The sequence below is a fragment of the Perca flavescens genome, chromosome 23 (genome assembly GCF_004354835.1).
Source record: "Perca flavescens isolate YP-PL-M2 chromosome 23, PFLA_1.0, whole genome shotgun sequence".
Taxonomy (NCBI): Eukaryota; Metazoa; Chordata; class Actinopteri; order Perciformes; family Percidae; genus Perca; species Perca flavescens.
Window position 1 is genome coordinate 20668895 of NC_041353.1, and position 19723 is coordinate 20688617.

Below are 19723 nucleotides of genomic sequence, written 5' to 3' on the forward strand. Positions count from 1 at the left end.
ATGATAACCTGTTATGTCCCCTTCCCCTGTTCTCTTCCTGTCCTGTCCTTACCTTATTTTTGTTTATTTTCTACTCCTGTTTAAATCCGTCTACTAAGACAGATGTGTTATTGTTGAGGAATGTTGTGAAATTTGTAGTTTTGCTGTTTTGACACACCTATGACCTGCTGCACTGTTACACTCTTAACATTATCTACTGAGTTGTCTCAAACAGTCCTGAGAGGTCAGTGTGTTGGGGTGTGTGTCCTTGGCTGGCATGGCCGCCCTTTCACACCAGAGCGTAGTTTCTCTCACCATGTCCCCATCTTTGCCACTGTGGGTGCGTCACACAGCACCTTCCAGTAAGTCACGCTAAATCACACAGCCGACTCAGATCTCTGACACTCAGAGACTGAGGAGCTGCCATGTACCTGAGAGGAGGGGACCTGAGTCCCACACCATACCATTGTATACCAAAGCAGATATGTCATTCGAGTTGGTAAAAGTAGCCCACGCAGGAATTTCTCTAAAAGTGTACAGACTGTGGGAAACGCTGTACACTGTAATAGACAACAAAATACTCTAACACTGTAATAAAAAACAACCAATATAAATTCTATCAATATATTTGTATATATGATCCACATTAAATAAAAAAAAAAGCTTGAGTTCATTCTCAAACATGGAAACAGCAGTTAACAAAACAAGTTCCACACATTTGTTTGGAAGCTTTCGACTGCGTCTTCATCTTCATCAGCAATTAAAAAAAGCTCTTTCTTCCAAAAAGATCATGCAAAAATACACAAAACATGAAAAATGTAGAAAAGTTCTTAAAACAAAAGACCCTCTTTTGTATTCTCCAAAAATTGTGTAAAATAGTAAAAAAGAATTGAGGTATTGCTGCAAAATTTCCCATACAAACTAGCATAAACAAAGTTGATGTTTATATTCTAGCCACAACACATCTTCACACCTAAATGGCATTATTGGTCGAGTTCCAAACACTCCCAAAATGACACGTGACCGTTCTATTTACTGCCGCGCGGTGGAGGTTTAATCATGTGACTGTAATCATGTGACCATTAAACGGTAGCCGTTTTAAACGCTTAGTAAACGTTGTGAAATGAAACTTGTCTGGGCAATAAAAATAGTTAATGTTTGTAAAACATCAGGGATTGGCTTAAAATAAGTCACGTCAACTCACTACTAAAATGAGGACATAATGTGACATTACCGTCTGTAAAACTCAAATCATTTCAAAGTGACAGTTGACTTTTGGTTTCACACAGGACACGAATCTCCGTCTCCTGAATGAAATTCCTGTGTTTGTTTGACTCATCCATCCATCCATCCACCCTGTCCTCCTCCTCATCTTTATACCACGTCACATGACTTCCTCTTTCGCTCCCCTAATAATTACTATAGCCGCTAGAGGTTGCCGCTTAACAGTAAACGTAAATATGGGTCGTAATAAGCTGCTTGCACAAACAACCTATAAGGATGTTTTTTTGGGGAGGACATTCTGGTTCTAGCAGTATATACGGAAAACATACAGTAGACAACTGGATCTAAAATTTTTGTCAATGACGTAAATAAATTCCAAGAAGAATACCTTGTCAGCAGAGTCTGCAAAAATTGTACAAATGCCTGCCTACATGACCAAAACATTTAAATTCATCTTCAATTTGCAAGGACAAGCAAGCCATATCCTTCCTGTGTGTGTGTGTGTGTGTGTGTGTGTGTGTGTGTGTGTGTGTGTGTGTGTGTGTGTCTGTGTGTCTGTGTGTGTCTGTGTGTGGTGCAGTGATGTGTGTGTGTATGTACAGAAGGCTGATAGGATCCCGGAAGTCACATGATAAGAACATCAAACACCCTGTGCTTATTGGCATTGAAACCAGTTTGCAGTGTGTGTTTTAGTGTGTCTGTGTTCACTGAATGTTGGGGTGGGTGTGGTTGTGTTTGGGTGTACCTCAGTGTGTGTGTGTGTGTGTGTGTTTTACATCTGCCACATGTGACCCTTTGACAAATGCAGGATGCTGCTCTCAGAGGAGCCCTTGTTTCTAAACAGCAGCCTGCAGCAACGATGAACCAGACACATCACCAATGACAGACACACACACACACACACACACACACACACACACACACACACACACACACATGCTCTTTTTGACTCCACTCAGCTCTTATGGAAATTGAATCTCTGTTACATAACAGCACATTCACCCTTCACAGTGGAGGGTGCACCAAGGATGTCCTTTCCAGAGTAGTTTATTCAATTTGGCAATGGCATTTTTGCTTTTATTATCATTTTGGGTGCAGCGATTTTTTTTTTTCCATCCATAATTAATCCATAGTAGTCTAAAAACAAAAAACATCAAATGATGCATCTCTTTGCCAGATTTTTGTTATCTTAGACAGAATACAGAGGGCAATAGTTGTTTCTATTATGGTACAAGAAAAGTTTGACATTTTAGAAAATTAATTTAGGAAATACAAGTTAGACGAGAAGATTAATACAACTCATGTCTATACGGCAGATATGACGCTACAGCCAACAGCTGGTTAGCTTATCTTAGTTTAGCATAACACGCACACACACACACACACACACACACACACACACACACACACACACACACACACACACACACACACACACACACACACACACAGCCCTAAGTATATGTAGCAGCAAAGTGACAGTCAGGAAAGTGGCTGCATCTGCAACATTGCGGATGAAAACACCAAAGAAGAAGAAGATAGTCACAAGGACAACCTTTGATTGGTCGACACACTCACCTGATAACATTCTGGGAGTCAAGATGGCTGAAATTGGATTGGATTGGATTTATCAATTTTGGAATTATTGTGTAAAGTCTTTGCATTTCCAGGCTGGATTACAAAGTTTCTGGAAGGCCTAGGATCACACAGAAGCTCTTTGAATAGGCCCAGATTGTAGCTATCACACTAAATAATCTGAATGACGCTAGCATGAAGCGATCCGGGGAAGTGGAACATTACATAAATTGGGTTATGGATTCATAATTTTGGATTTACTGTACAAAGACACTATAGTTTTAGGCTGGAAGGCCTGGTGCAATGAGAATTGTTTTATTACAGGCTTTCAGGTTTGATTGTTTTTTTCTCATAATTGCCAAATTGCTAACTGCTTTTAAGTGTTTGGTTCTCTCGTCGTCGACCCCACTACTCTCTCAAAGACTTTCAGTGAATACTACCCACAGCTGGCTGGCTCGACTCAAAATCCCTGCAGATTTCTGCTGGTGAAGCCTTTTTCCCACACAGATAGTAAGTTATTAACGGTGAGCGTATTCTCTGGAATTCACCCCACTGTACAGAACAGTACAGCTAATCCTCATAAAAGGAAGATAGAGAGGGGAAATGAAGGGAGAGAAGGGGAAGGGGGGGGGGTATGTTGCACAGTTGCAGAGGTAAAGAGGGATGAGGAGGGAGGGAGGGAGGAAGGAAGGAAGGAAGGAAGGAATTAAGTGAAGGGAGAAAGAGGGTAGAAGAATTAGCAGAGAAACCAGGGGACTCAACTTGAAACACAGAAAAGAAGATGAGTGCAGGAGTGTGTAGTAAAGTGTGGATTCATTCAACCAAACACATACACGACAAGCACTAGGGCTGGGGACCATATGCTTTTGTCCCGATTCCATTCTTTCACGATACATGGCTGCCGATATATGTATTGCAATTTTCATTTACTGCGATTCGATAGCTTCGAGTGTTGAGATTTTCTTTTCCTTCTTTAACAAAACCTAAAAGTTGAATAATACACCAGAGACAATATATCATGAGACATGTGTGTATATATATATTATATATATATATATATATATATATATATATATATATATATATATATATATATATATATATATACATACATATGAAACATATAAATTGGCTAATTATTTAGATAAAGCCTGGGAGAAGAGGAAAAAAGCTCTTTATCGAGTGTAGATGAGAAATCTTAACCTGTAAAGTAACTAGTAACTAAAGCTGTCAGATGAATGTAATGGAGTAAAAAGTACAATATTTCTCTCTGAAATGTAGCGGAGCTGAAGTAGAAAGTGGCATGAAAAGAAAAGACTCCAATTACTCAAAAAAACACCTCAAATTAGCACTTAGGTACAGCACTGGAGTAAATGTACTAACGTCCCACTGCTGGCAGAGGGAAGATGTCCTAAGCGTAGCACTGACGGCCCAGAGAGGTGAAGCGAGGATACAGCAGGTTATCATCCGGAGGTCAGAGCCAACGGGTGTTGTATAAACAGATTCACGACCAGCCCGTGTGGTGGAATGTGACCATGCTGATTCTGGTGATGTTGCGAATTCAAACCTGCAGCCTCAGCCATTTAAACATGCCTATGAAACCTTTGTTACACAACATACTTTCTCATCTATCTTAATGAAAACTTTGAGTCGCTGGTTTCCAGAAAATCGAGACCCAGTTGAGCCATCTCCAATTAAAGGTCATTAACCTTGCTGACTATGACCATAGCAGTTGGCACACCACGTGTCTTTCATTTTATGAACAGAAATCAAAAAGGTGTTAGGTGTATTTTGCATGCTCAACCACATATCACATTTTACGATCACGTTTTCAACTTCAAATCTCAGTCTACAAATACAACCAAACTAGTACGCTACATTTAATGCTGAATTTACTTCTGAAAAATATGAAATCTACATAAAGAAATAGTCAAAGTACTAAAACTTGTGCTTAATGTTGTTCTTAAATACAGTACTGGAGCTAATGATTTTTTTACTTTACACGTCAGGAAACAACCCAAAAAGCAAAATCCCCAAAAAGAACGGAATTACAAAATATTCTTAAAAACCGAATGTGTAGGAATAGTCAGTTTTTAAAAACAACATTCAAAGTTGGCCCCTTTAACAAGGGTTAGGGTTATCTCCCGCGGATAAATGCCAATCCCACATTTGCCCTCATTTTAGAACAAGCTTTATCATAGCTTCATCGTGGATGTGTGCTTATGATAGGGTACCTGGGTGCCCATTTTTTATTTTTATTTTTAGAGGTTGACGCCCAGAAACGTCCCAAACACAGAAAAATAAGAAAATGCAGGCAAAGGGCAGCAGGGGCGGAGCCAAAAGTTGTAAAAATTGGGGGCTAATCCCAAACCTGGGGGGCTCCAGGGCATGCTCACCTAGGGATATCCACCCTCTCCCCACCACCCCCCCACCCCCATTTACACCATCTATATGCACTATTTTCCAAGCCATTTGATAATAGAATGCCTAAAAATGTGTTAACCATTTAGGAAAAACATAGTAGTTGCCAAGGAAAAAAAGAGCCTAGAGCCTACATCCTATTTTTGTTATACAGCTGATAAATCATACTCATTGTGCCTTTAACATTAGTTTTGGGTAAATGTTTGCCTTTAATCTATACAAAAATACCAGGATGTGAACCCACCTAAGCTGCACTGCACACTACTCTCTTTTTCTACCAACACAGTAATATTTAAAATGAAAATAATTTCTTGAACGTTTAAGGCTCTCTGGGCCCTCAGTTCATTTTGACCAGGGGCCTGTTTCAGGAAGGAGGTTTAACAAACCCTGAACTCTGAGTTGATTTACCCTGAGATGGGAAACTCTGAGTTTTTGGTTCCAGAACAGCGGATTTGAGTTGGTTCAATCAACTCAGAGTAGGTTCACTCAGAGTTAAGCGCGTACACCACCACTATAAAAAGGCAGCATGAATGGAGCCATGATACTACGATTCACCATGGTAGCAACCACAAACAAACTGGTCGGTGGAAAACTCATGTGCACATACAGCGAGGTTGAACATGTATTTTGTACACTGCTGTGTTGCTTTTTTTTTGATGCTCCTGCAAAAGAGTGAGAATTTGCGTGGGAGAAAATTGTTCCAAGATAGTGTATTAATATCATATGTAATTATGAGTATAATATTACTGGTGAATGGTATTGAACCTATAATCTATTTCATTTAGGTGCAATCCTGCCGGCAAAAAAGTCCTAGGCCTACTGATCCCATTCTGGGGCTGCAGCACCATCATTAACAGAATTATAATTCATAATCTTTAATTTCAAAGGGTTTACATCATTCACCTGCAATCCTGTGGAACTCCTTTTTAATGGCTATCACTGGTTTGTGTCCAGGGAACACTACAAAAATGCTTAAAAAATGTTTCACATCAAGTCACACTCTTCTAACGGCGCTTTGCTATACAGTGGTTTTACTAATATGTGCCGCATCAACAATGTTGTAAAGAAAACTGCTGTAAAAAAACCTAATGTGACACAAATAATGTGCTGGGATGTAAGAGCATGTCCACGATGGGTGACATTAGTGATATGAGGATAAGGTTATGTAGGCTACATAACTGATAGGCTGGGAAGAAAAACGATACCGCTCAAATAGGTAGGCTAGTATCTGGAAATGAAAATGCATCTGTAGTCGGGGCCTCAATATCATCTCCCGACGTATGTTTAACTCCCTGCGAAGTCATACAGCTTCTTCATCAACAGGATCATTAACACAGTTAATAAACCAACCCTGTTTTTTTATTCATGCAGATAACATACTGCACTAAAATGAGCCTGATACAGACTGGATGAATGAATGACCTGCTTTCTGAAATGGACCCCAGTTTCATTTTGGAGTCAAGAGTTTGTATCTGGAAAGATAAAAGGTTACTCATTTTCCCCACCATCTTTGGGAGCATTACAAGATGGTGTTACATGTCAGCAGTAGATGCTACCTAGACAGCTACAGGAGCATTTATTTTATTTTCAGAGGCCTAATATCTGATCTGCCAGAAATAGGGCTTTGGCTGTTACATGCCGATAAGCCAGTCTGGGACAGAGACAGGTTATGTAAGCCCTGGTGTGACAAAACGTTTCTTTTTTTGCCAGTGTTTAAATATAGAAAGTCATACACACATTCAAAATTGGACTTATATGATAGTACGCCAATACCATCAGTGCATTTATACTACTTGCTTGAAATCAATCCTAGGTTTTGTGTAAAGTGCAACATATTTAAAAAATAGGTGAAAGAGTGTACAAAAACACAAACTTTTGTTCATTTCACATTTTTATTGTTCATCATAATGAAACAGCATCACGGATACAAAAAACATCCCCTTTGTGTGGGTGTAAAATTACAAATCTGAATATTCGGCCTGATCCACAGGAAGCAGAGACACTGTGAACAGCAGACACATTGAGCCAGTGCTTCTCCACGGCTAGAGGTCCATAGAAAAATAAGGCAGGTGGATTTGTACAACTCCTTTCTTTCTTAACACTGTCAAAATTAGCTGGGGACTTGTCTGCTTTTACAGATTCACAAGACAATTTCTTATCAAGGCCAGCACATAAACAACAGCATTGTACAGCTTGGCTCAATCATGCACAAGAGGTGAAGATATTTGAAGTTGTCTAAAAGTGAGAGAGAAATATTCATCCAGACCATATACCTGAGATACTAAAGGAAATAGAGGTGTTGTGTTGGGAGCATTCTATTAAAAACCTTTTTAAAACCAATTTGAAAAGACAAAACCCAACCTGAGGAAGAGACGAAGCTGTTGACTACCGATGACCAGTATAAGCCACTGAAAGCAAGAGGCTAAGGAAGTTACAGCTAAACATTCATGAAGAAATGAGGAGCCAGATTTTCAAACTGAGAACTATCCATTATTGAACATTCATTCCGGGTACCAAAGAGGCTGCATGGACCCTTCGGTCATAAAGCTTGCAGACTTTATCAGGCTGTGGAAAACTTCAGTTCAAGTAACGTCATGGAAATAAAACCTCACGTGGATTTGAAAAGTTTTTTTAGGATGGCAGTCATAGCCACAGTAAGGTAAGTAACTACACTGTGTATGATTGTGCAGATCTTCAGAATGGGCAAACACAGAGGGTTCTTGTTAGCATAGGTGTACCGCTACACATTAGCCTAGGTATATGGCTATACGTTAGCATATATTGTATGGCTACACGTTAGCATACGTGCTATGCCATGCAATAAATAGCAGAAAAGCCATTAGCTCTTTTAACAAATGATTAAGGTGTTATGTCCTGTAAGAACCTTACTGTAGTGTGGTCACGAAATACTAATGTTTAGTGTTACGGCACGTTTTTTTCCGAACATCAATAGCGCTTAAATTGTGGCTTTAATTTGAACCCAGTGTTGGTCGGCAGGAACCAATAAGCTCCAGAAATGTATTGCTTCGGTTCTGAGACTTCTGGGATTAAACCGTGTTATAATGCAGGCCAATGATTAATTAAAACTGATATGATGAGTTAACATTTAAACATGAAAATGGATATATAGAGACCAAGTTTTCTACAAATATACAAGTTTCAAATAAAGAGAAAAAAATCTACTGTCATACAGCCAGAAAGAAAAAAAAGTTCTAATAAACGTTATGTATACTTTTATATACTAAAACATAGACTGGATTGCAGAAGACTTTGAAAGGCAGAATCCCCCAACAACCCACTCACAGACAATGAGTGTAAGTGTACCATAAAATAAAGATTATTTACAGAGCATATACAATTGTCCAAAAAGACCATATTTGTAATCCAAAAACATGCACATAATACACTATTTCATTTAAAATATCAATTTGTTTCATGTACGTAGATCCGCAAAGGATCTATAAATGTTGTCCACTTTGGCTGGATGTGTCGGTGACACGTAACGGCATCAGAGAAAAGGTGAAACGAGGTTTTAGTGTTGTTGTCAATGACTCCAAAGGCACCAGTATTAGAGGCCAATTATAAAAAAAAACAATCCAAAGGCACAGTTTAAAATATTAATCCGGTTACTTTTTGTATCTGATTTTTAAAGAGTTAATGTACCAATACTTAATCTAGCTCTCTTTTACAACCAAGCGTCGTGATGTGTGATATTGTTTATCATCCACCTTGTTCCAAATCACCACTCCTAAGAGACATACTTTTTACATTTTTGAGCAAAAAGTGTATTCAATTTGTTGCAGAGACTAATACAACTTTTATGTCTGTGTGCTAAAGATTAAGCTAGTACCTTAAGACAGTTAGCTAAGCCTAGCATAGAAAATGAAAGTGTGAGAAAACAGCTAGCTGAAGTAGCTAAGTGAAAAGTGAAAATCTATCACCAGCAACTCCAAAGCCTAACCATTCAAACATTATATCTCATGAGTCGACTTTGTATGAAAACCGAAATGAAAAAGACGGGGAGTTAGCTAGCTGTTTTCCTATGTTTCCAGTCTTTGTGCCAAGCTAATTGCCTGCTGGCTGTAACGTTAGCTTCACATTTAGCGTACAGACATGAGAGTGGTATCAACCTTCTCATCTAACTCACGGCAAGAAAGCAAATTAGCGCATTTTTACCAAAAATCAAACTATTCTTTTAAGCTGAATAGCATGTAATCACCTTAAAAATAAAAGATAAGGCCTTTCTGAAATTACATTTTGGGGAGAGTGAGGGTTTTCTATCGACAGTGAGGAGGATAGTATGGCACGTGTTGAAAATATTTTACTGCGATCTTGGCATCTTTAAATTACCAATTTTAAATTAACTATTTTATGTTTGGCTCTTTTGGTTGAATTAAATCCTCTTTTGAATTGTCCAATTGCATATTTATGAACTGCGTATTTTAAATAGTTCTTCACACATATTTTTTTGCCAATTATTAAAAAAAATAATAACAACCTACAGTTATACCTAGTTGTCCAGCCCAATGTGAAGTGGCTAATAAATTATTCCAGCAGGTATGCATACTGCGTGTTGGAAATGATCACTTAGCTTCATACGACCTGAATAGAAAAGACTGTAATTTTTGTACAACAATCTTTTTTTCAGTAGACAAACTTAACTATGTACATTGATACCTTGCATGTTCAGATTCCTCTGTGATAGGAATACTGAAAGCATCTCCTTGTTTCGTGTACACAGCCGAGATTAAAACAGCCAGCGAGGAAGATCCGGGAGACTCAGAGCTCTGGCATGAACCTGATCGACTTAAACTGTATGTTGACTTTGGCAAAGCTTCTGATTGTGAATTTAGCATAGCAGCAAAATAAAATAAAAAAAGATTTTAAATGATTGAATTCAGTTACTAATTAAGCGTTGTTTGTAGCCTGGCTATCACCAGTCCAAGCTCAATCTTTTAAGATTGAACATTAGTCTGGGGAGTCTGCTCTGTATTTTCTACTGCACAAGAGGCGTGAGCAACGGGCATAGTTCAAATGACTCTGTACGCAATTGGATAGTCCTTCAACCAATCAGATGAACGAGCTGGGCGACGTAGAAGCGACAGCAGCATCAACGGGTTGCTGCGCTTCGGTGGCCGCCATGTTGAATGTAAACAAAAAGCTGCTTGCCGTCGCTTCTCTATCGCCATCGTGTTAAACCAATAGCACGCCAGGTGGATAAGCCAGTTTGTGATTGGTCCCCGCAGATTTGCAACGGAAGCAGGATAGATAAATATACAGGTTTCCAGGCTGAGCTGCAGGAAATCAAATCGCCAGCAGATCGGGCTGGGTTTACCCAGTCTACATTGTTTGGTTAATTTCAGAGATTTTTTCATGGATAGCTGCTTAAAAACAGAGGTGTAGATGTGTTTTGCTATGTCTATATGTATGTGTATGTGTGTGTGTGTGTGTCTGTGTGTGTGTGTGTGTGTAAGCGCTACACAAAGTGAAACATAATGCTAGAAGTGCTCCTTGTTTCATAGAAGACGACACACTCCACCTCCAAATGTCTGGACTGAGGGACTTGCATTGTCTTTCCAGCCCTGTAAATCGCAGTTCACAGATCTGCTTCAGGTGAGGGCTGCACAGTATGTATTTGTTCCGTCTCTTCATAGCTGGAAACAATAAGGAAAACGGCAATGATTTCAGGCTGTCTTTGTGGCAAACCGGATCCCTCTCTGGGTTTTTTTTTTTTTTTTGATTCTCTCGTTTGCGTTGTGAACTTTTACAGCAACAACAAAATAGAAACCAAGCCAAAAAAAGTCTCCCTCCAGTGATATTCTATGCAGCATATTATGTCCATATGTTGAGGGGTTTTATAATTGATGTTTGTGATTTGATGAAGGCGGGGGGTTGCTGCACTGTCAAATGTGAATCTGAGGAGGGAAGAAGGAGCTTAGTGACCGCCGCTGGAGCCTGGGGGGTTGTGGACCCAGTCGAGGACGATGAGTGACAAGCTGCCAATCATGAAGACGATTCCCACGACTAGGAAGACGGCCGCCTGGAGAGAGAGAGAGAGAGAGAGAGAGAGAGAGAAAGAGAGAGAGAGAGAGAGAGAGACTTATGAGAGATTAAATGTGAGTTCAATGTGCGATGATGCACAGCGGGGGTCCGTTGGAAACTTCTGACGAGTCACATTATGAAAATGTTATCCGCCCCTCAGGGGATGGAGTGAGGAAAAATGATACAGTGAGAAAGACGTTGATCGGAGTGTGTGTGTGTGTGTGTGTGTGTGTGTGTGTGTGTGTGTGTGTGTGTGTGTGTGTTTCTGCAAACTTACCCCGATTTTCTGCGGGGAGCGGAACGGCACTGATTTGACCAGGCGGATGTAAAAGGCAGCAGGTAGAATAAAGATGAGCATAGTGGCTGCAGAGGAACCTGCACAAAAAAAAAATAAGACTTGTAGAATTGCAGTTTTCAGACAGTTGCTATTTGAAATATTATATATTTTTTAAGATATATCACTTTTTTTATGTTTACAGGCAAATAACATTAAATAAATAATTATCCACAATGCATGTTGCTTGTGGAAATGAATGAATCTGAGCATTATCTGAAGTGCTGTAAGAGCGAATCAAGCGTTTACTAAATCCGAAGCTGAATTTTTTTGTCACAACTGCAATGACCCGCACGTGCTCTTTTTGCATCACAAAATTTAAAATTTTGTTTTTTTTGCTTATTTTTCCCCCCCAATAACCTTCCTTCCTCCCTCAGTATGTTCACGCAAGCCTTTGCCTGAAACGCTATCTCTTGGCAACTCCTAAAAGGCTCATTTATGCGCCAACGTTAGATAAGTATACGGCAGAAGTCCATACTCTGCGTTAATTTCACCCGTGATTGTGCACGTTTTCTGAAAGCTTACGGACACAAACGGAGCAGTAGCACCGCAAATCATGGGAACAGTGCCGACAGATACGAGATCGGGAGGTTGGACGGAAGTTAAATGTGAGTTGGATGGTAGCAAGGGAAAAGTTGAGGTCCGTGCGAGACTGAATTGTTCAAACTCCCTCTAGTGAATGTATTGCTTAACATCCATGCCAACATAAAAGACGGATGGATGTATGCGGGCATCGCTTGAAATGGACGTATCAATTTCCGTACGTTTAGTACAGTTTGGAACACTCTGGACCCTGGTTTCACCAGGTGTAGGGAAGGGAGTAGGATACTTCTAATTTTCATGGTAGGCGAAAAGCCATTAGCCATTAGAGCTGTACGTGCAAAGACGCTGCAGCTTAATGTCAGGGAGACATGTCCCATGTTTGCTGATCAGTGGTCACAAACGGCTCACGCGACTGCACAGCTGACTCGACCCAAACACTTTAAGCTTTTGTGCTTCCAACGTCATTACTTAATAAAACGACCCCTGAACCGAAGGTGCTATTCGGGCCTCGACTGCCTGACTTTACTGCCTGTTTTATTAACTCACATTTGTCCATGTTGTGGGTTCTTTATGTTGCATGTTTTATTGTCTGTAAACGAAATCTTCCTCGCCATATTGTCACATTTTGAGTTTCTTTTGCAAAAGAAAAACAAAACCAAAAAAAACGGGAACTGTCAACACCAAATCCGTGGCTGTTCGTCAAAGCGTTTGGAGGCGGGACTCACCGATGAAGCCGAAGATGTCCCTGATGGTGGGGACGAAGATGACCAACATGTTGTTGAAGGCCAGGATGCCGGCGGCAATCAGCATGTGGCGAGCCCAGCTGAAGTCTCGATTGCTGAACAGCAGTGTGTTGATGGAGGTGCGGATCTGGGGGGGGGGGGGGGGGGAAGAAAAACACATTGTATTGACATTCAAGTCTCTTTGCTTGATCAGAGAAATTCAGACAAATCCGTTCATTTATTTCACAACAAAGTTGTATAAAGTTCACCATCATCTGACTGAGATGAGAATGGGGGAATGTGTAACAATCACAGCAATTTTTTTGCTTGTGACTTCAGAAGGTATCAGTTTGGTTCGATAGAATACAAATGTATTACATTTGAGCTCTAAATCCACTAAATTCAGCACTAAATCCAGCAGTGTTAGTCTTCTGGTTACATACAGTCTGTCTCTGGCAAAGAAACAAACCATAAACAACAACAGTCTGTGTGTCTGCAGGCCTGTGCCCGAGGCCGAGTCCCAAAATTGGCCACCGACTGAAGTGTGTCAAGTGCTACGGGGCTAGTGTGTGTACTTGTGAGACTGTGTGTGTGTGTGTGTGTGTGTGTGTGTGTGTGTGAGAGAGACTGTGTGTGTGTGTGTGTGTGTGAGAAACAGAGAGAACCGGGAGATCCCAGCTAAGACGCTTGCTGCTGCTCAGCCACAGGCAGCCTGTTCAAGCCTCCAGTGGGTGAAAGGTTGCGGGTGTCAGGTGAAACCTGAAGCACCCGCAAGCCTCAAAGGGAAAGGTTACAAGGGGCGTTGCTTAAGGTGGCCATTCAAAAAGGCAGGGCAGGATTATCTCCCACAGCGTAATACAAGTACAGGATTGCATCAGCCGGGAGTGAGAGGAGGGCGGGCGTGCCTGCATGTGGGGTTGGGGAGGGGGGGGCAGCTATTGTCACTCACCGGTCTTCCTTCCTCTTTTACTTACTAGACCCACATTAAAAGACAAATGAGGGCCACCAGTTGTCATGACAACACATTTAATTACAGCTCTGGCAGACACTTGTGTGTGGAGAATGAAATATGAGATGCAAATGGATTTTCAGGGAAAGTAACTTCTTGATTTAGTTTACCTGAAAAGGACAAAACGTGCAATCTTTTCCTTTTTTTTTTTTTTTTTTGGCAGAACACCGCATGCCGTCTTTGTATCCTTTCAAGTCTGACTTAAGCACGAGATTTATGTCCAGTTAGCATGGGAAAAAAAATCACATTAACTGGATTTTCTGCACTGTCAGATTGAACCAAGTGACCTCCATCACGACTGTCATGAGTTCTGCGCTTCACTGTCCACTGCCAAGAAAAAGGTTCCCCCACTTTTAAGCCAAAACTCATTTCTTGTGGGAGATATTGACAATAATTTAACGGCATCTTTCCTAAAGTTCTTCAAGCGTGCCACCTCCGCTGTCTCCCCCCCCCTCCCACCAGCTGTGACATAATTAGGCCAGGCTTGGAAAACTAGAGCCTGGATGCGGCATTTCTCTCCAAGGCTCCAAACTATTCAGCACCCGACTGTTACCTGGCGCAAAGCCTTTGGAGTTCACAGTGTGATGTTTGCACACTTTTTGCCCCCTACTCTTTACCTGTCAAAGGCACTGCACACACACGTACACACACAGAGGAAGTTGATGGACTGGAGTTGTAGGCAGCCAGATTCACCCATCCACATCTGGGTTCAGCCAGTTAGCAACAAACCAGGGGCTTAGGTCTGAGCTATGTATGTAAGCTAGTTCTGCAAAGGAAGTAGCTGAAAACAAACCAGGTGCACTTCAGCCTATTTACTGCAAACCATGATTGCGTTTCCTCTCTTTGTGCACATTTGCAGGTGCAAGTATATTCAAAGCGCCAGACCGAGTAGAAGACACTCTGTGACAGCTGCTAAATATAACAGATCCTGGGTGTGAACTGAAACTACATAAGGGAAAAGTCCCTTTCAAGCAAAAACATCGACACTACTTGAAACTAGTCAAATTGGGCTGAAAAAAAAAACAAGATGTTTCACAAACTGTGCTTCACTGCAGCAAAACACACTTGATGCCATGAATGTAGACACAAGCTCTCTAGTGGTGACACCTATAAAACCTCCCTCTGTACATTAATAAGAACGATTTTTGGGCAGCCAGGTTTGGAAATCTCTCGTTCTGGTGTAAATCCTCCTCCAGCATGACACTTTTTGTCATCTTTTAGCTCTTTAATAAATCAGAGAACCACTCCAATGGCCTGTTTGAACTCTGACCTGAAAAGGCTGCAGTGCATCTGAACCAAAATTAATTAATAAACAATTTATTAACATTCATAACTGCAGACGCTGATGAGGAGGAGAAAAAACAGAAAAAAACGTACTTTTTTCACGTATTTTTCACAAGCTGGCAACCCTAAAATGTTTTCTTAACAATGGCTATAAAACTGGTAGACATTTCTTGCTATCATGGTGCCATTATTAATAGCTAATGATTATAACTGATCTGTAAAGCATTAGTAAATGTTTTATAGAGCAGAATTAAAATCTACAAACCCTTTATAAAAGGGTGCTTTACTAGAAAGAGGGACTGACATATAAAAATGAAGACAAATAACATTTACAGTTTTTGGCAAAGAAAGATGTGCATGTGTTTTGCACACAGAAACAACTTTTCACACTCCAAATGTCAGTCACAAGTTTAAGATAACTGCAGATGTTTATGCTAATTAAGAGATATGACAACAGCAGTGTACGTTGGGTTGAATAATGCTGCCTATAGCACGCAAGCTAATTCTCACTAGCTAATTCGCTAGCTAAACTTCAATCGTTTGAAATGTTGATATAACTATGAGGTTACTGTTATGTGAAAGAAAACCAGATAGTAGTAAGATAGTTCCACTTTTCTCTGTTTATTTAAGAAAAATAAAATCATTAAGCTAACTGCAAATATTCAAGACTAAAAAACAAATACACCAACTGCTAGCATACAAGGCTTTGGAGACAAGTACTCAAGCTAGCGCTACTCAAGCGTTAGCTTGACATTGTGGATTAAGACTGATATTTTACTACGTGGTGGTAAGACACACAGGTGACGGTGGTGCTGTAAATCAGCCGTCTCCCATGGCTTTACTCTCCAGCTGGAGCCTGAGAACTGAAGCATGTTTGACTCCACATAAAGCCCTTTCATTATGTACTGGATCCTGGCAAAGCCCTGTGTGAGCTGGCCTCTGTTAGCATCTATCCTTCACGTGACTGCACACCCATACACTCACACTATACACTTTCATGCCCCAACACATATCTCCAAACGCACACTCCCACACACACACACACATTCTCTCCAATCTCATACAGAACTTCCCCCACTGGAGCCAAGGACAGTGGCAGACAAAGCTAATGTTAATCTCTCGCTGAAGGCCGGTAGCAGTTTCCATGCAAAATGAAGGTCAGGAGGATTCAAGGCGAGATTCTCAAATGTCAAACGGAAACTTGGCAGAGCGGCGACGCGACCGAGTAGTTCTTTTGATCTGATGCCTTGCATGCATCCAAGTTCGCCAATCTTTTGACCACGATACAGCAACAGCGATTCATTCACTACAAGAATAGTGACGGTCAGTTAATTAAACATTCCCAACTTCGCACAAATGCACATTCCTAATCAGAAATTCACGCACAAATCAACTTTGTTCCCCAGGTCGGCCATTTTGTTCACATTGCTGTCTCCCAGCAACTAGAGCTTAAAACCAACACTGACTAATGTAAAGCAGCCTATGACTCACATCTTTTGATAGGAATTCCATGCAGGTAAAGACAAGCAAAAACCATTTTTTTAACACAATTAATATGATTGATCTTTTTTTTAAAAGCGTCATAGCCGATTTGAGGCCCACGAGCACACAGGTTTCTACTGTAACAGTGGGATAGGAACTCCAAACCCTTGCTACGTTTATGTATTTTTCTTTTCACTAAGCTACAATTCACCACAGCTGCTTCGAGGCATCCCATTTCAGTCTTGTGTTTCTCCGTACTTGTTGTATCTCCTCTGTTATCTTAGTCCTCCTACCTCTCACTCCCTCGGCATTTCTCTTCTATATTTCAATTACATTTACAATCATTGTGAGTACCACTCAAATTGAGAGAGTTAGAGTCCTTCCACGTTCTCACATATGAATAAGTTGTGCCAAAGAAGGAAAACGTGCATATGACTGCATGTTTGCAGTTAACCAGGCTAACTATGAGCTCATTTTGATTTTCTGAGAAAGTATCATCTGAAAGAAAAATCCCAATTGCTTTCCTTGACAGATATTAGTATTCCGTTTTGCAATTTGGTTTAAGGTATATCTGAATGTGACCCCACATTTTTTGAAATATTTCATACCATATTGCTTATAAATTCTTAGAGGTAGGGTCATAACTCTTGAACACACATGTAAACTGGGCAATCCTGTACAAAATTGATAGATTTCCACTTATAGATGGCACTGCAGCAACAATGAAGCCAAATCTAACTAAATTAAAGAGTCACATCTCAGTGGAATCTGACTTCCTTTCCATTATGTACATCTTGGGCAAATTCCTAAATTTAATAGAGATGGGCTTAAGGTATTCTTCTACAGCCACAATCAGATAATCCATAGAATGTTCCTCACTATCTTTGATGCAGATTTCCAACAATTCTATCACAGCGCATTTAGAGGATTGTGCTCTGGCGATGGTTTGTGTTTCTGTCTCCCTCCCCTCCCCTCCCCTCCCCTCCCCTGCCAGCCAAACCCCCACCCTGACTCACTGGCTCCGCCTCCCTATCTCTCTGAAGGTAGCAGTCAGGGTGAGGGTTTTTCCACTGTCCACTGCCTGTAAACTTCCACTGCAGAGAGAGGGGGATCCTATCTCACAGTGTCTGCCGGGGGGGAGGGGGTGTGTGTGTGTGTGTGTGTGTGTGTGTGTGTGTGTGTGTGTGTGTGTTAGAGTCAGAGGGAGAACGGGACCATCCACATCCAGTGTAATAACACAAGCATCAGCTTAACGGCTAAAATGTGACAGTGGATATAGGAACATGTTTATATTCTGTAACTATGTAAGTGTGTGTGTGTGTGTGTGTGTGTGTGTGTGTGTGTGAGAGTGTGCGCTGTGTCAAGCCTTAACGTGCAGTCATTGCTGCATCATTCTGTCTGCTTTCCTGTGACTGAATATCCACAAATCTGCCGCCCTCTGGTGGCTGCTTTCGGTCCCTGCAGCCACTTCAGAAATTATTCACAAATTAGCAGCTGCTTGGATTTACTGTACATAAAACCAAGTGTGTGTGTGTGTGTGTGTGTGTGAACGCATTGGAAGTTAAAACGGGTCATAAAACTTCCTCTGGCCAGCAGCCGTTTTTGTTCCCCCCATGTCAGACAGGGGCCACGCTAAAATTAGCCCATGAACATATATGGGGCGGGAAGTAAGAGGAGTGTGTGTGAACGAATGTGACGGAGACGATAAGTTTGGTAGCTGGACATCACATGCACACGGTTAACCTGTGACCCCAGCTTGTGGGAGAATGGGGAAACAGAAACACAAAGTAAGAGAGGCTTTACAGTTAGGATCTTAAAAGTGTATGTAGGCGTGTGTGTGTGTGTGTGTGTGTGTGTGTGTGTGTGTTTCGACGTAATTAAGAAGTGTGGCCATTTATGACCTCAGCCTGCGTGCTCTGGGACTTGAGATGACGACACAAGCGGAGTGCCAAACCGAACAGCATGTTCTTCTTTCTTACCTAGCTTCCAGGGGAAAAAAACAAGCTGCTTGGAGAAAAAGACAACTAAAGACTGACTGGGCAGCAGACACAAAACGCTGTCTGTGAGCAGAATGACTCACAGTGGCAGTGACGTTCCACTGAATGAATGCTTTTACAAGTCGCTGGTCGGCGTCGGGCGGAACGCAGCGCCCAGATATGTCTAATTACAAGGGTGGTGTAGGTTTGCATGCACTCTTGACGCGAATCAAATTATATCAGTGCGTAAACAGGCTCAATGAAAGGCGAATAGGAGGGCAATGCTGTAATGAACATCAGTGTAAAAGCCCTAGAAATGAGCCCATAACATATTTTACAATGAGTAAATATTATCTGCTTTCCAAACCCAACCATGGATATGTGTGCCGCCAGTGGTGAAAGAAATATTCAGATCATTTACGTAAGTCAAAGTACTAATACTACACTGTAAAAAATCTCACACTCTGTTGCAAGTAAAAGTCCCGAATTGAGAGTATCACCAGGAAAATGTACTTAAAGTATTAACAGTAAAAGTACTCAAACAATTTAGAAACTGGACACCATCAAAACAGTTCTGGTTTTAAGCGTTGGACTTGCAGGTCTATGTTGTTGGGGAGTTTAATTTATAATAACACATTGTATTTTATAAACTACATGTGTTTTGTGTGCAAAAATCTTAATCTGTAAAGTACCTAAAGCTGTCAGATGAATGTAGTGGAGTAAAAAGTACAATACTTCTCAGTGAATTTTAGCAGAGTAGAAGTAGAAAATGGCACGAAAAGAAAAGACTTAAGTGAAGTACTTGATTACATGTACTTAGTTACATTCCACCACTGTGTGCCGCCTGTTTTTCCTCAGAGAAGACTGGCCAAACAAACATATTAGGCTTTTTTAAGAGACAACAAAAGGTGTTTGTGTGTGATGTACTCACAGGGAACAGCACAATTGGGACAGTCAGAGTGACGGCAGTGAGAACAGCCAAACGCACCAGCAGCAGCAACGTGTCAAACTTATACACTTTGGTGAAGGTGTGGAGCAACTCGTCCTCTACGTTGTCTGTGTTGGAGGAAAAACAAAAGGGGGAAAAAAATGGAACAATTTGTTAACGAAAGGTGACAAACGCTGAGGCAAA

The 19723-nt window shown here is 41.0% G+C and overlaps 1 protein-coding gene across 2 annotated transcripts in view; it reads right to left on the minus strand.

The window, feature by feature from the left end:
* Positions 1 to 7078: 7078 nt before the first annotated feature.
* slc38a4 (solute carrier family 38 member 4) overlaps positions 7079 to 19723 on the minus strand; it is a 56262-nt gene continuing 43617 nt past the window's right edge. For both annotated transcript variants that reach the window (XM_028570945.1, XM_028570946.1), the window contains 4 exons: positions 19523 to 19647; positions 12844 to 12988; positions 11519 to 11616; positions 7079 to 11239 (listed from right to left, as the gene is read on the minus strand). In XM_028570945.1, coding sequence (XP_028426746.1) covers positions 11135 to 11239; positions 11519 to 11616; positions 12844 to 12988; positions 19523 to 19647 — 473 coding nt within the window. In that variant the 3' untranslated portion in view covers positions 7079 to 11134. The remainder of the gene's footprint in view (positions 11240 to 11518; positions 11617 to 12843; positions 12989 to 19522; positions 19648 to 19723) is intronic.